Source organism: Leptonotus elevatus, chromosome 16 (genome assembly GCF_054856555.1).
Source record: "Leptonotus elevatus isolate MCC_2025b chromosome 16, RoL_Lele_1.0, whole genome shotgun sequence".
In the NCBI taxonomy this organism is placed as follows: Eukaryota; Metazoa; Chordata; class Actinopteri; order Syngnathiformes; family Syngnathidae; genus Leptonotus; species Leptonotus elevatus.
Window position 1 is genome coordinate 16,101,381 of NC_141254.1, and position 16,458 is coordinate 16,117,838.

Here is a 16,458-nt window from a genome sequence, read left to right on the forward strand (position 1 = left end):
GTCCGCTAGTAACCCCCCCCCCCCCCCCCCCACACACACACACACACACACACCCCCCTCGTCTACGTCTTCTTTCTCCTCCTCCACATGCATCTCCTCTCCTACATGTATGAGCTATATTCCTGGTCAGTTTGAGTAAACACTAACTCTCTCTCCTCCCACCAACACCCTCCCCATTCTCGCTCTCTCGGACCCCCCCCCCCCCGACCCCCCCCCCCCCCCCCCTAACTCATTCACACATGGACCATTAAGAGCATTTCAGCCCCCAACATACATCACATGATGGAAGACTTAAACTCAACAGTAAACATGTAACAAGTCCCGCAAAGAAAGCTAAACATTGCACCCTTTAGCTCATTTTTAATTTTTATGTTAAAAGGGAAGTTTACCCCCCAAATAAATATGGTATTCTGGTTAATTAATATTGCGTTAGTGGAATACGAGTTAAGCAGCAAAATCCAGCCGTTTTTAATCCATCTCAATGTTGCTCAAATTCCAAATTCCAGCTCAGCTTCAGAAAACAGGTGAGCTGTGATTGGTCGTTGCCTGAGCCCCCGAGCAACATTGATGTCATCTTCAGCCGACACAGCAAGTGGCAAAATGGCCGCCCCCCTGAGATGGATCAAAACAGCTGGATTTTGCTGCATAACTCTTATTCCACAAATGTAACATTAATCAGAATGTCACGTTTTTAGACGAGTGAGGTCACAAACATATTATTGTCAAGAAATATTGACGGTTGACTTCCGCTTTAAAACCTATGTAAATACATCGCTGTATTGATCAAGCTAAGGTTGTCCAAACAGTACTGATTACCGTTGATAACCAATCCAATGAAGTCAGTCAAATTATAAACATCTGTAACATCCACAACTTTGAATGTTGATTTCATCTTTGTGATCATCACAGGCAATTTTCTCTTTATCACCGGCATTGCCTCTTCTTGACTGCCGGAATGCGAACAGACATTGAACTTGGCACGCTCAAGCGGGAACCACATGCGCGTTCCTACAGAGCGGCTTCACAATGGTATTTCTCTCTTGTCGAGGAGCGGGAACGAGGTGAAAGCATTCATTATATGGCTGGGGAGGGGCTGGTCATGCGGCTTTTATTCCACGCAACCAATGGAAGATCCCATCTGAAACAGGCGGTAACGGACGAGGGGGAAACCGAAGCCCGGTGGGAAACATGTGACTCTGCTAAGCAACTGCTGTGATTTACGTTCTGCATAAGCAATAAATGTGCGTTATATCAAGGGCGGAAAGAAGTCGGCCCGAGGGTAGAACATGCGGTCTGAGGGGGAATGTTTATGTATGGAGGTTCAAGTCGAGCGAGAAAGAAAAAACAGTGTCTGACACTGTATTTTCCCCATCTAGGGTTTTACACCACCCTGTGGCGGCACAGCATTACTCGAGTGAGGAAAAACATCTCCAGTTTCAAAACAAAAGTCACTTTTTGGAGTGGTTAAGATTGAGTTTCTGTATAATTATTTACGATGGACACCAAAAGTTGAAACAATAGAAGATTTGCTGTTGCTCTCCCCCTGTGAGCAGCTGCAAGAATCGACACCCTTCCAGGAAGGCTTGGCACATGATGTTCAAGTGTATCTGTGGGAATTTATGTCAGAAACAGCATGTGTGAGGTCAAAGGTGACTGATGTTTGAGGTGAGGTAGAGAATGGATAGTTTTAGTTCTTATCAAAGGTGCTTGAAGTAAATGCTTCCAAGTTCCAACTTCAGTACAGCTGGAAAAGTAATAAGATGTAGAACTGCCCCAAAAAAATATCTTGGGAAACACAAGAAGATTGAGTGAAAATCAAAATCGGTTTGCTTTTTAAAATGTGGCTGGATCTGAAACAATAAAGCCCAAAATTGGACTCTATAAATTCAGTTGAGTTATCCAGTGAATTTCAAATCTATGTTATGTCACAAGTGACCCAGATCCTGTGGAATGTGGAATATTGACAATTTGCAGGGGAAGGCGGTGTGAAAGGGACTAATAGCAACAGCAAAATAAGCTGTTTAACATAAGCCACTTTCGCAAAATATGAGAACCCGGCAAATGTGTGAAAGCACTCAATTTGCATTGGTACCTTACACACTGGACAGGAAGCTGGGAAAAAAAGAGGATGGGCAGTGTGAAAGGGGCTATTTAGCTGCAAATTAGGGGTGTCAGGCATTAATCCCATGACTTCAATAAACTCACAATTAATCATAACTTTTAAATCGGTTCTAAATGTACAATATATTTTTTAGTTTTCATACTCATGTTAACATAAAAGTGGGGGAAAAAGTGTTAAACTAATAGAAATATGACTGCATATTTTAGTTATTGATACAGTAATTTCATAATCATTCATAAAATTGAAAGATGTATTGTGTTGTAAAAAAAAAAACAAGTGTGATACTGATTTGTGTTGAGATGGCATAATTGCATTTGTAAAACATTGGTGACAGCTCAGTGCATTTTATTTTCATATTAAGAGCTATCTAATCTTTAACATGAAGTAACTTGTGAAATTCTACACATTTTTAAAATTTTAAAATACAACTTGACCCCATCTCCACAAACATATGCATTATTATTAAATGTATTACTGCTCAATTTTGACATGGACGTGTCTGCTGCATTGTGACCGGAATTGAAAAATGAGTTGCGTCAAAGGAACTTTAAATTAACTCAAAATTAACGCACTAATTTTGACAACCCTTTTGGCAAATTGAATTTAGGCGGGTGCTGCTTATCTCCCAATTGTAATGTGCCTCACAAAAAAAGTCACAATAATATGTTATATGTGTCTGCATTAGTCTAAACATGGCATTCTGATTAATATTGCGTATGTGGAATATGACTAAAGCAGCAAAATCCACCCATTTTTATCTATCACAGGGGGTGGCCATTTTGCCACTTGCTGTCAGCTGAAAATGACATCACAGTTGCTCAGGGCTCATGCTGCATTCAAGGAAAGTGGGAAGTAGGAACGTTTGCCACTTCAAACGAGGAAGTCAATGGGACGTCACTCTACAATTGCGACCCCTTATGGAAACACATACCGTGGATGGTAAAACACACTTATTCAAGTATAAAACGAGATAGCTTTCTTCATTCATAAATATTTGACATAACTTCACGCAACACAACGTACGTGACAGTATGCATGAAAATATATGGTGAATTACTAAAATGTAAAGAATGCTTAAGAGAAATACATAAATGAAACAAAATTGTTTGCTGAAGGTGAAAATATGTTTTGAGTACCAAAATAAACAACTATTTATCACTATCCGCCATTTTGATTGTTTACTTTCGCCTCAAACGCTTTCAGGTCGGAATGGGAAAAGTCAACGGGGATCATTCCGACTTCCGACCTTCCTCGAGTGCAGCATCAGGTAACGACCAATCACAGCTCACCTACTTTCTGTTTTTGGTCATGTGACATTCACAAGCTAAGCCGTGACTGATGTCATTTTAAATTGACAGCAAGTGGCAAAATGGCCGCCCCATAATATAGATTAAAATGCTGGATCTTCCTATTTTGGTCATATTCGACAAAAGCCATAATAATCAGAATACCATGTTTAGACTACTGGTGCTGCATAGAACATATTATTGTAAAGAAATGTCCAAATGTTTATGTTTTGACTGTTGACTTGGTCCTACAGTCTACCACATGTACTACACTTTGCCAAAATTGTATTGGCAGCCTCAAGAAAACAAATTCCCCCCTCTCATTATGCTTGACCTGTCATCCCTGAATAAAATATTGTTTAGTTGCAGCCTGCTCTTTCTTCTCTCTCTCTGTTACAGTGAGACATGTAATCTGCCTTGTGGAAGCTCCAGTTACCTTAAGGAAGCTCATCTCTGTTGACTAACTGTATATTTAGAAGTACATCACATACTGTGCAACTCACATGGCGCATTCCAAAAATCAGTCTCTTGCCCTTGTCACTGCCGAGTGACACGACTTGTATTACTCACAGCACTAATTATAAAAGCGAAGTGTAGTCGACGGAATTGAATGCGCAAAGACGTTGAGTTTTGAAGTTCTGCTATTTCTGTGGAATTGTTGTTAATCACGGAAAAGTAACTATCTAGGTGTAGATCTACAGATCCGGCTTTGATGAGGATTGTCTGTCTCCAGCCCTCGAACCCCTCGAACACTGTCTCACTACTGGAGCCTGGTAGTGAGGCTCTTGAGTGTATATTAATACACTGGATACATAGCAGGGAGCCGAGCAGACGTGCACAACCCTGTCACCTGTTCACCTTCCTGCAACACACAGCTGCATGTATCCCACACCCATTCCATCTCAAATACTGAATGACTCCAAACGGTGGTTCGAGACCCCAAAGTGATCTTTGGGGAAAATTGCATTCACTCACTCACTCACTCACAGAGTCGTCACATGCTCTGACATACAGGCCTCTGAATGTGTGAAGTCAACACTGCATTCATCCGTGTCAATTTCATCAAACTCAGAGATGGTTAATTTTTGGAATATCTCACATAGCTAAATAAAGTATAGCCAACATGTCTTAATATGACGCAGTGTAGTTTGAGAATTGTTAACCAACAATGAGTTGCATTATCGGTGAAATGGCAGGCTTTTAAAATAAAACTCATGATTCTTGATAACTTTTACTTGGGATGGGTGAGGACTGATACCAGGTATCGTATTTTAAGGTATCGTGCACGTGTATCGGCCTCAATCAGGAACAAAAAATTTGGAGAATTGAAAATTGCCATTTCAAGTAAAATGCTATACAGTGGTACCTCAGAGTTTGAACAACAATTGTTCCAGCGAAGTGTTCAAAGTCCGAATTGTTCAACCTCCGAAACATTTTTTCCCATAGGAAATCATGTAAATGCAATGAATCCGTTCCCAATGTCCAAAACAGAAAATTCCTATTTTAATTTCTATTTATGTCTTTTACATTTACAGTACAATACAGTATTTAAACAATAAAAATTACCTTACCTTTTTTCGTTGTGGTGTGATGGCATCGGTGGATGAAACATGCTATGTTAATGCTAGCTTTAGTTCAGTGATGAGTTTGTGCGTTTTACATTGGGCATATTGTTGGACTACTAAGCGGTCTTTGCGTGCGTTGTTTAACGTCAGGCACGTTGTTGAACGGCTAATGCAGGTCCTCGTGCAAGTATTTACAGAAGTAGTCATGGTAGTTACAACAGGGCGATAATCTCCTTCCAAATTCCACTGTGGTTCGTAGCACTGTATGTTTTTCGTTGCTGCCACCGGCACTGTTGTCTTTCTTTGGGCCCATGGCGAAGAAAATTGTCGTAGAAAAATCAAAATATTCACGATCTGACTGGAAATGAGCAGTGCATCGTCTCAACTACCACAACGTGAGCATTCGGCATTGCTCGGCTTCGCTCGGCTTCACTCGGCTCCTCGTTTTCAAGGTATGTTCGGCTTAGTTTGCTTTGCTTGGGTTTTCGAACTCCGAAAATGAGTTCAAACTCCGAGGCATTTTTTACTCCGATTTTTTGGTTAGATTCCGATTTGTACAAGTTCCGAGACGTTCAAACTCCGAGCTGCAACTGTATTGAGTTATATAAAAAAATTATCTGGCTTTAGGGGGGATATTTTATGTATCAAAATGAATGGTATCGGTACGTGGTTTACAGTGACTACTCAAGAATTGCATACTCGTACTGATATTGCTCTGAAAAATTAGTGTTATCAAATAACCCTACATTTGTGCAATTTGCAATTTTGAGCTATATAGTATGTTGGCGTCACCCCACATAGTTGGTCTCTAATGATCATAATGATTATTATTGTGGGTGACTGGAGTGTGACTTGACATCCTGCTTTAGTGCACAGCTGCTGCGTAATCTGAGTCCACAGATAGCGACAGCCGGGGTGGGCACAGTCGAGGGGTTTGGTGCGGGGGATTTAGGGCTCTTCCTCCCCGTCTTTACTCTTCCTCTCACTCTCTCACCTCCCCGTCTCACTTTATGCTCCAATACAGATCACGGCGGAGAGGAGGTTCTAGAGAATGATGGCAGCATGCAGTTGGAAGCATTTTTTTTGGATTGTGATTCTTCTCGGGACTGTTGTTTGGCAAGGTAAGTGTGTCACATTTGGCACACCGTCACGGGCCTTTCTGGCCACTTATTTATTGTTGAATAATCTTCCTTGACATGCAGTCAGTAGATCAGGTTTCAGACAGAACAGCAACTATATATCTCAGCACGTCGGCTGTCACATAGATTACATTAGAGTAGATTGCGAAGCAAACGTGACTGTACTGCACATAGACTACTAAACCATAAATCCATCTTCTAAACCGCTGACCTAAGGACAGACAACCCACTTGGGTTGGTTGCCAGTCACGGGAATTGTGAATGGGTGTTGAGTCGGGATTGCTCCCTCACTGATTGCATGAAAGTCAAAATCAGGCCATGTGAATCGCTAATAATGTACCGTTAAAAAAAAGGGGGGGGGGGGGGGAGTTGGTTGAACTCAAAATGTCCACATTTCACAACAAGAAAATAGGAGATGACAGAACGCATTGCCCCGCCCCCCAACTAAAAGATGCAAATAAAAAAACAACAACATTTTTTTGAGGGAGCAAACAACTTTGTTGTGTAAATGTCAATAACTAATATTTTAAAATTGTTCCAATTTAAGTTACTGTTAGACCCCCCAAAATAGAAGTTTGTGTTTTTTTATTGTGAAGATTAAAATACTGTATTCATCTATGGAAAGAAATTCAGACACTTTTTGGCTGTCTTTTTTCTTTCCCTTTCATATGCAGAGATATGCAGTGTTATGGTTGAGAGTGGACTACGAACGTTTCATCTTATTTATTTATTTATATATAGTTTTTAAGTACAATGTTAGCCATTTGGCCTATCATTTTCAATGAACAATAAATACGATTTTTTTTATTGACCACATGTATTTAGAGCATTCATTTACATTGTATAGTTCCTGAAATGGAGGCAACATAGCATGTCTGCCAAATAGTTCCGAGATTGTGGGTTCAAATCCAAAACTTTCAGGTTGAGCTAAAAGTAATTATTTGCAGGAAGTAATGAAGCAAACTTAATTTTCATTTTGACCAACTACTTGAAGTAATTGGTTTGTTTTACCTTAATAAATTAGTTTACATAGTTAAAATTTTTTGGTTGTACTTGGTGAATTATTTAGATGTAACAGATTACTTCAAATCCCATTTTTGACCCCCCCCCACCCCCCACAAGGTACATATGAATGTTTTTCTATTGAGGTTCATTTCCAGGCTGCTTTAGTTTAACCCATTTAGTAGTTTTGATTCAAAAGATGACATTTATTTGCCACCCAAACATACATCATTCACGATAATAAGACTTTGTCATCTTGTTATCGTGTAAACAGGAAAGCGTATTTATAAAGAAATATGAGATGAAGGCGGCTGCACGGTGGATTTTGGCTCGCTGCTCTGCCACACAGTTCCGAGTTTTGGGTTTCAATTCTGGCTCCGGCTTTTCTGTGTGGAGTTTGCATGTTGTTACTCTGCTTGTGAATGGCTCTCACACATGCAAAGTCAGCTGGCTCCAGCTGACCTGCGACCCTAAGGACAAGCAAATGGATGGACATGAAGCTGCTCAGCCAAACGTCAGGGCGGTTTGTAAAATAAGCAAACACTATTTACACCAAAAGATACCACAAACAATATCCTAGACGTGAGTTGCTGTCATCTCGGTACACGTTTGTAACCTCAAATAACCTGGCATTTCCGCAAACTTTGTTACTGTAAACTGGATGTAGATTCTATATAGCCCATTGAGCGCAATCAGTGATTAGCAAAATAAAGTCCTCTATCCACAATTCTGTTTTCTAATGTGAATGTGATGCCAATCGCCAAAACTGTAAGAGAACTCAAATGTGTAAAAATGCAAACAAACAAACAGTCATTCACTCCCAGCCATTTTCACTGAAGCAACCCCCTTCGCTCCCGGACGGTTCACTGGATGTTGACTGATTTTGCAAGGCCCACAGAATATTGTGTTCTATTGCGATAAAAACATGGAATCTACCAAAAGAAAGATTAGAGTCTCTTCTTTCATAAAAAAAAAACTATATTTGTATTTGGCTCTGTTTTGCAGAAATTAGCATTAGCATATAGCTAAGTTTCATCATTATTCATAAACCTGTTGAAAACACTGGCAAAAAGAGCTTGTTGCAACATGGCCCTGGCTGATCTCTTATACTCTTCTGCCACCTGCTAGTCGTTTTTATGTAATAACTGCCATGGCTTTAAGAGACCTCTTCAGTTCAGAAGCTGTATCAAAGCTTTCTTTATGCTCAAGCATACAGAAAAAACATATACGTTTTTGGGAGTGAATGACAAAGTATTAAAAATGTATTTATACGTTTTTGGGTTTGAATGAGTTACTTATTCATCTCGACCAAGATCCATTATTAATGACTCTGTGGTCGGATATCATTGGTGTGACATGATTTTTTTTGTTTATGGATCGGAAAGGATTTGCAGTCGGCATTCCAACACCTAAGAGAAGAGGCTGGGAATGAGGCCAAGGAGAAGGAACATTTCAAGATGACATAAAGTAACTTCCTGTTTTGAAACAGCGATGACCCTAACATTGAGCTTGAGCTGAAGCAGATGTCAGTCATTTAGTTTCCGTACAGTTAGAGGAGCAGCTGCGCTTACAAACCTGGCATTAAATCAAACATGAAGAATAATTTTGTTAAGTGCCATATGAGGGACACAGATTTATATATATAAAAAAAAAAAAAAAGAGACCAAATAACAAAATGTCTCTCGGCTGACACATATGCATTTGATAAATGTATTGCCATATTGTAACATACATTTCAGTCATCAGTTCTTGTGGCGATATAGCAAATTACCTGAGGTTGACATGAGGTCCTGTTTTGAGTGTGTCGTCTGTGGTGTAATCTGAGCTAAGCATAGTGACAGCTGTGAGAGAAGAGGCAAGGGGTCAGAAATAACCTCCGCCTTTCTCTCCTTTGGCGTGTCGTGAGACTTTTGTTTTTTTGTGGAAGCGTTTCATTGTGAGTGAAGATGATGCTGGATAGAAGTTAAGAGGCTGCTTTCATTGCACTGTTTACTGGGAATAGTTCATTTTAGTTTAGTTTGTTTACCCGACATCAACATTTTGGAACCTGTTTTTTTTTTTTTTAATGGAACCCATTTTAATTTTCATAGAAACACTGACGTCAGCATTCTGAAAATGAGGGCATGTACCCAACATGTGTTCACGCACAATAATGTCACAACCAAAACAATAACTGAAATAATCTACTGCATGCACATAGTCACATAACAACTTGAAATCGTTGAAAAGACAAAGTTGGCATGCATCCGTCCACTTGCCTTGTCCTCATGAGTTAAGACCATCGAGTCACACATTGTCACATGGGCTAAGCAGAGCCACCCTCCTGTGTGGGGGTGGCCAAGGCAGAATAATAGTTGGAACCATTTTGGACAGATTGGACCTTCTTTCACACACAAAGAAAAACGGTTGTGTCTCGATCCCTTTGCCATCCATTAAATAGTTCACCTGGGAATATGCCGTCTTCTGTTAGTATAATATCGTGAGCATTAAAGATATAATGGCTGGTATAAATTCATCAGAATTTTCAGTTGGTGCCATGACCCGGATTATGACATTCACAGCTTTGAATTATTTATAATCTTCTATTAACCTAACATGCATGTCAGCCTGAGCTGAGATTCAAACCCAGAACCTCTTGACTTGAGACAGACGCTTTGGGTATGCATCTATGTGTGACACGTCTGTCAATCTGATTGTGCTTGAGTGAAGTAAGTTCATCAAAAGTTATAGTTCAATGGTGAAATTTAGATATAGAAATAAAATCATAGTTCCTCTAGTGCTGTTTTGGAGTAATGAATGTGTTTCTCATTTTATCTGACATTCAATTATACAATTGTGTTCCACTGATTCTGCCTAGCAACAACTGGCTGTTGATCTTTATCTGACTTGATCTAAGAAATAAAAAGTCATAAGTGATTTCTGTCATCAGAGGTATTCGAAACATTGAAATCCGAAATAAAAATTTTAAAAAATGATGAAGGCTACAGTGTGCAAAAGAGCTGCTTCTTCACATATAAGTCATTTTGCTGTGGCCTAAATTAATATGAAAAGAAAAATGCACTGATCTGTCACCGTCTTACAAATCCAACTATGCCATCTAGTGGCAGAAAAATTACCAACACAAATCAATATCACACTCGTTTTTTTAACTCACAAAACGTTTTTTTACTTGTAATTAAAAAAAAAATGTTTTTATGAAAATTCTGTATCAACTAACAAAACATTTTTTTACTTGTAATTAAAAAAAATATATATTTTTTTTTATGAAAATGCTGTATCAATAACTAAAAGATGCAGCCATATTTCTGTTACCTTAACATTGTTTTTCATTTTTATGTTAACAAGAGTATGAAAACGTATATAAAATATTTTATTGTACATTTTATTGTACATTTTGAACAGATATAACATTTGTGATTAATCGTGAGTGAAGTCATGCGATTAATTACAATTAAAAAATAATAATAACTTCCTGACACCCCTAATGAATTTTAATAGCAGAATCCATTGACATTGTAGTTTAACATGGATAACTGCCACATTTTTTGATGGCTGGATGATAATGTAATCAAGCAACTCAATCAAGCAATTAGACAAAAAACACCTTCTTATATATAATCTCATTTGTCACCCTTGTCTGCTTACTGCTTTGCAGCTGATTGTAATGAAGAGATGCAACTGATCGGAACCTTGTTCAAAGGCTATAACAAGAACATTCGTCCCGTGGTTCATCCTGAGGACAAATTGGAGGTTCAGATCAAGCTGACCCTCACCAACCTGATCTCTCTGGTGAGAGCGCTCTACTTTCTGCTGCAACAAAGCCCCGCTGCACATTAAAAATAGGATGGAGGGCTGATAGCGTGTAGCAGAAAATATACTCAATGTGCGATAACATGAAAATGGCAACACGTTCAAAGTCTTCTTCAGACAGAGGGTTTAACCATGCATACAGTGAATTATCCTGAATGTGTTTCTCCGCTTTGTTCGACAGAATGAAAAGGAAGAGACTCTCACAACCAATGTCTGGATTGAAATAGTGAGTTGAATATTTTCCGAGCTTCTCTTACATTCCACGGTAACGACTGCAGTTGTAATTGTCACATGGGATCTCAAATGTCCTCTACAGCAATGGGTTGATTATCGTCTTTCGTGGAATGCATCGAAATACTATGGCATCGAGGTCATCCGCATCCCCTGCAAAAATGTGTGGCTCCCTGATATTGTCCTTGAAAACAAGTGAGAGGAAACGGCTCAATTTCTCCTGCCAGTAACTTTTCAATCTCGAAGTATTATTTCTCTTATTCATCCTCCATCCCTGCAGCATTGATGGCAAGTTTGATGTGGCTTACTACGCCAATGTATTGATTTCAAACGACGGTTCCATATATTGGCTTCCTCCCGCTATCTATCGCAGCACGTGTGCCATAGAAATCACCTACTTCCCTTTTGATTATCAAAACTGTACACTAGCATTCAGGTAAGATACAATTTAAAATGTATCATCAGTAAACAAAATCCAGTGGCTTTAGAGCATGTTGTCCATGTCTTAATTAAATTTATGTTGTCAGATCACAGACATACAGTGCCAATGAAGTGGATCTAATTTTAGCTGCCGGAGATACGGGCGAAAGAATTGAATGGGTGGACATCGACCCTGAGGCTTTCACTGGTAAAGGCTTACATTCTGGAAGATTCACAGACACGGTTTTGTTTTATCCAAGAAGCTATAGGACTGTAAAAAAAAAAAAAAAAAAAGTATATATATATTGTTTGCGCATTATTGTTTTTACCTCTTAGAGAATGGCGAGTGGGCTATTGTGCATCGTCCAGCCAGGAAGATGATAAACTTACGTTACTCCCCTGATGACTTGGAGTACCAGGAGATCAGTTTCAACCTGGTCATCCAGAGAAAGCCCCTTTTCTACGTGATCAACATCATCTTGCCCTGCTCCCTCATCTCTTCACTGGTCGTTTTAGCTTACTTCTTACCCGCACAAGGTAAGCAAGGCCATCACTTATTTCTAAAGGCCACTTTTTCATCCATCTTTTTTTTTTTTTTCACAATATGCCAATTTTACAGAATTGTTAGGTCAAGTTTCATAAACATGAAATTACATTTGTATTCCAATTATTGTTAAATTAGTAATAAATGTCAGAATCAGACCTAAATATAGTTGTTTCATAAGCAATGTAATAACTTGGTTCTGGATTATACTGTAGGAATATTGATTAAACCAATGTTTAACCAAGAAAAGTAATCAAAAAGCCAGACACCGAGCTACTTGCGTTACAACACATGATCATTTCCGATGCACAGAAAGAATCACAATAGGCATAACTGTTGTTTTTGCTGGAATTGATAATTTTAGCAGCGAAAGCTGGCTCTGGAAAATGGAAAACACACCTTTAAAGTTAGCAAGAGCTTCTGAGATCAAGGGAACAGCACAATAAACTACATGAAGAAACATTAACTCCATCCACACTATGATTGCTATGTAGAAAGAATAGTAGTGGGCTTAAGGCGGACCCTTGAGGAACTCCATAAGTAATATATTTAGATATATTTATAGCAAATATGTTATTTATCCCAGTAGCTTAAGATACTGTTTGCAGCTTACATGGTAGCTGTGTTTGTCATGATTTCTGAAACCCTATTGATGTGAATATAAAAATATCATTTCTGACAAAAGAGTCCTTTAACTGTAAATAATGCTTGCAAGTCTTGTTTGGCTTTTTTCCCAGACACTTTTCAGGCATTGTACTTTACTTCCAAAACGTCTGTGCTTTGTTTTACATGTCATAATGCCTCATTTCTCCTACACAGCTGGAGGACAAAAGCTCACGGTGTCCATCTCGGTCTTGCTGGCCCAAACTGTTTTTCTCTTTCTCATTGGCCAGAAGATCCCCGAGACATCACTTTCTGTCCCCCTCATTGGCAAGTGAGTCAGTGTGAGACTGTGACGTTATCAGCCACTGGGCTTCAAGTGATATTTAAAATGCAATATCATGCACAAACCTTTTGCTTGCTTGTGTGTGTTTATGCACATTTTCAGTGTCCTTCTGTGATGTCTCCTTTCAGGTACATCATTTTTGTGATGTGCGTCACCACGCTCATTGCTACCAATCAAATTGTGGTGTTGAACTTCTCCCTGCGCAGCCCCAGCACTCATACAATGTCCCATCAAATCAAGCATGTAAGTGCCGTTGTCATATCCACTTGTGACCTCATGATCGGAGGTAGCAAAGTTTATGTAGTTAAATAGAAGTATAGTCCAAGACTTGATTCAACTCCTTTATTTATTAACAAAAGTCAAAAAGTACACACTCTTAAATGGACTTAAGTACAAAAGTACAAATGATTTATTGTTTTTACTGTCAATTACCAACTATAAACTATATTATAAAACAAAAAAAAAACAATTTTTTTAAATTAAATTACAAAATTAAAAATAAGGGTGTCAAAATTAGTTTATTAATTTTGAGTTAATTGAAAGTTCCTTTAACGCTAGTATATATATTTTTTTTAATGCGTGATTAATGACCCTTATTTGAAAAGCCTGCACTGGGGGAATAACCGTCGCAACACAGCAGACATGTCCTCGTCAAAATTTAGCAGTAATACATTTAATAATAATATTTATATATTTGTGGAGACTGGGGTCAAGTTGTATTTCACAATTTTAAAAATGTGAGGAATTTCACAAGTTACTTCATGTTAAAGATTAGAAAGAAAAATTCACTGAGCTGTCACCAACGTCTTACAAATGCAATTATGCCATCTAGTGGCAGAAAAATGACCTCAACACAAATCAATATCACACTCGGTTTTTTTACAGTACAGTAGGTCTACATCTTTTTAATTTTAACTCAGTTTTATGAATTATTATAAAATGACTGTATCAATGACTAAAAGATGCAGCCATATTTCTATTAGTTTAAAAAAAATTCCAGTTACGTTAACAAATGTATGAAAATTTGGGGAAAAAATTTAACAGATATAAAATTTGCAATTAATCGTGAGTTTACAATTGAGGTAATGCAATTAATTACGATTAAAAAAATTAATTGCCTGACACCCCTAATGATATAATTTTTTTTACAAAACGCAAAAATAATCCATATTTTATGCCCCTTCGCCCTCTTTCAGGTGTTTTTGGAGACGGTACCCCGCTTCCTTGGCATGTCGCCTCTTCTGGACGACAACGAGGTGACATCAGAGGTGAATGGCGTGAGAGATCGCAGGCGTGAATCCTTTGGCCTCATGCAGAGAGCCGAGGAGTATGTGCTCAAACAACCTCGCAGTGAGATGATGTTTGACAAACAAAAAGAGAAGCATGGGCTGATGCAACCGAATGGTGAGACATCTGCAGAGTCCAACTGACCAGAATGTTATGCAATTTCGTCTAAAATGTATATGCTCCCTTCTAGTAGATGGCATTGACGCCAATACGACAGCCAATCTGTACAAGAGTTTAGCTCAAGCTGCGCCTGAGATAAAGCAATGCGTGGATGCCTGCAATTTCATCGCCGAGACCACAAAACAACAAAATAACATTGGCTCAGTAAGTGTTACTTTCACATGATCAGCACATGAGTGTGTCTGTCTGACTTGTCTTTCCATTTACAGTACTTATAAATGAATCTTATTTTGATTCCCAAATAAAGGAAATTGAAAGCTGGGTACTGATTGGGAAGATGATCGACAAGGTGTGTTTCTGGGCCGCCATTCTCCTCTTCATCATCGGCACGGTGGGGATCTTCCTGACAGGACACTTCAACAGGGCGCCCGAATGGCCATTTCCTGGAGAGAACAACAAATATGCCCCAAAATGAAAAAAAAAGAAAAAAAAAGAGAGAGAGCAAATTCAAATCTCCTGAGCCTGAGACTTCCCCAAGGTTCAAAGTAACTTCACGCTGTGTGTGAGGATGATCGTTAGTGATCTCCACGTGGCGTGAATCGACTGCATCGAAGATGTAACATCACATCTCATCACGGCCCAGCACAGCCCCTGAGATTCCAGGCAGACTTGCAACCTTGATCTTCATCTTGGTGTTAGTTATATAGACATACACTTAATTAGATGGGTCAGGTCTCTACTAAATCGTTTAAATCAGTCTTCATCACACAAATCATGCAAGTTTTAGTTGTACATTTATATTCTGTATGAGATGAAAAGTACTTACTGAAGAAAGGGCTACTTTTTTTCTTCTTTTTTTCCCTAGACTGCATCATAATGTTGCCCTGTTTGTGTGGGCCTTTAGTGACTCTACGCATTGCCACCATGTATGATAAAGACTGATGTGAGTTTTCTTTGCAGGACTATGTCTTATTTGAAGAACATGAGTGTGGAACTTGAGCCAGCCAATTTATCAAAGCCTTATTGTTCTTTTGATTACTTATTTATCAGAATGCCTTGTAGGAGGTAGACAGCTGGGAGAGCTGATGTCTTGATGTCATTGTGCCATATTTTCTAAATAAATAATTGAATATATGTATTATGACTGGCTGGAATACAATTTTAACGCATGCATGATTAAATATGGAAAATATGATTTGGAATAGATTTGTTAGTACAAAACCGGCACTATTCCAATGAAGTTGGAATGTTGTATAAAACGTAAATAAAAACAGAACACAGTGGTTTGCAAATCCTTTTCAACCTATATTATAAGGATTTGCAAATCATTGTATCCTGATTTTATTTACATTTATACAGCGTGACAGTTTCATTGGAATAGTTTGTACTAGTTGTTTCTCACCCAATCTAATCCCTGAAAACGTAACCCACATTTCATGAGATTACCCAATACGTAAATTGTGAAACCGTAAGAATTTTCAGACCTAGCAATAGAATTAGCATGTTTATTATTTTTGGTTGCAGTGTTGCTGAGCTGCACTAATTCACACTGTGACATTCTTATTACTTTGGTTACCCATTTTGTTACCCTCAGTTATGAGTGCAAAATTTTCAACCTTGTGAATAATTTTTTAGAACAGCATAATTTGTAATTTATCTATAATAAAGTGTCAAATTAGGGTGTCAAGTTGGTTGGAAATCAATATATAAAGGTAGGCTACTTGTTGGATTTATTTCGATCGCGTACTGACATTTTTAGAGTATTGGGTGCCTCTATGTGGTCATAAAAAGAACTACTTCAAATAGTCCGACTCCCACACACGTTTCCCTCTCGAGGCATTCCAAAAAGAGAGCCTGTACTGCACAGTGCACATGCAGGGGAGAGAAATGGACAAATATTAAAGCACTATCAATTTGCTGCATTGACGTTGATTTATTAAAAGTAATAACAATTTAAATGTTTTTTTGCTTTGTTGCGCTTAAAAA

At 38.6% G+C, this 16,458-nt stretch overlaps 1 protein-coding gene across 1 annotated transcript; it reads left to right on the forward strand.

The window, feature by feature from the left end:
- Positions 1-5,170: 5,170 nt before the first annotated feature.
- Positions 5,171-15,606, forward strand: chrne (cholinergic receptor, nicotinic, epsilon). The gene is made up of 13 exons (XM_086098264.1): positions 5,171-5,425; positions 5,998-6,094; positions 10,770-10,903; positions 11,106-11,150; positions 11,241-11,350; positions 11,436-11,591; positions 11,683-11,783; positions 11,912-12,112; positions 12,939-13,053; positions 13,194-13,308; positions 14,262-14,469; positions 14,543-14,676; positions 14,780-15,606. Exons 2-13 carry the CDS (start codon positions 6,025-6,027, stop codon positions 14,945-14,947), a joined length of 1,557 nt encoding a protein of 518 aa, XP_085954390.1. The 5' UTR covers positions 5,171-5,425; positions 5,998-6,024; the 3' UTR covers positions 14,948-15,606.
- Positions 15,607-16,458: the final 852 nt, after the last annotated feature.

What these genes read in the sequence shown, in the direction of transcription:
- chrne (XM_086098264.1), top strand. Translation starts at nt 6,025, where the DNA reads ATGATGGCAGCATGCAGTTGGAAGCATTTTTTTTGGATTGTGATTCTT. An exon ending in CCAATGTCTGGATTGAAATA is followed by an intron (nt 11,151 to 11,240) that starts GTGAGTTGAATA and finishes TGTCCTCTACAG; the next exon opens with CAATGGGTTGATTATCGTCT. An exon ending in CGACCCTGAGGCTTTCACTG is followed by an intron (nt 11,784 to 11,911) that starts GTAAAGGCTTAC and finishes TTTACCTCTTAG; the next exon opens with AGAATGGCGAGTGGGCTATT.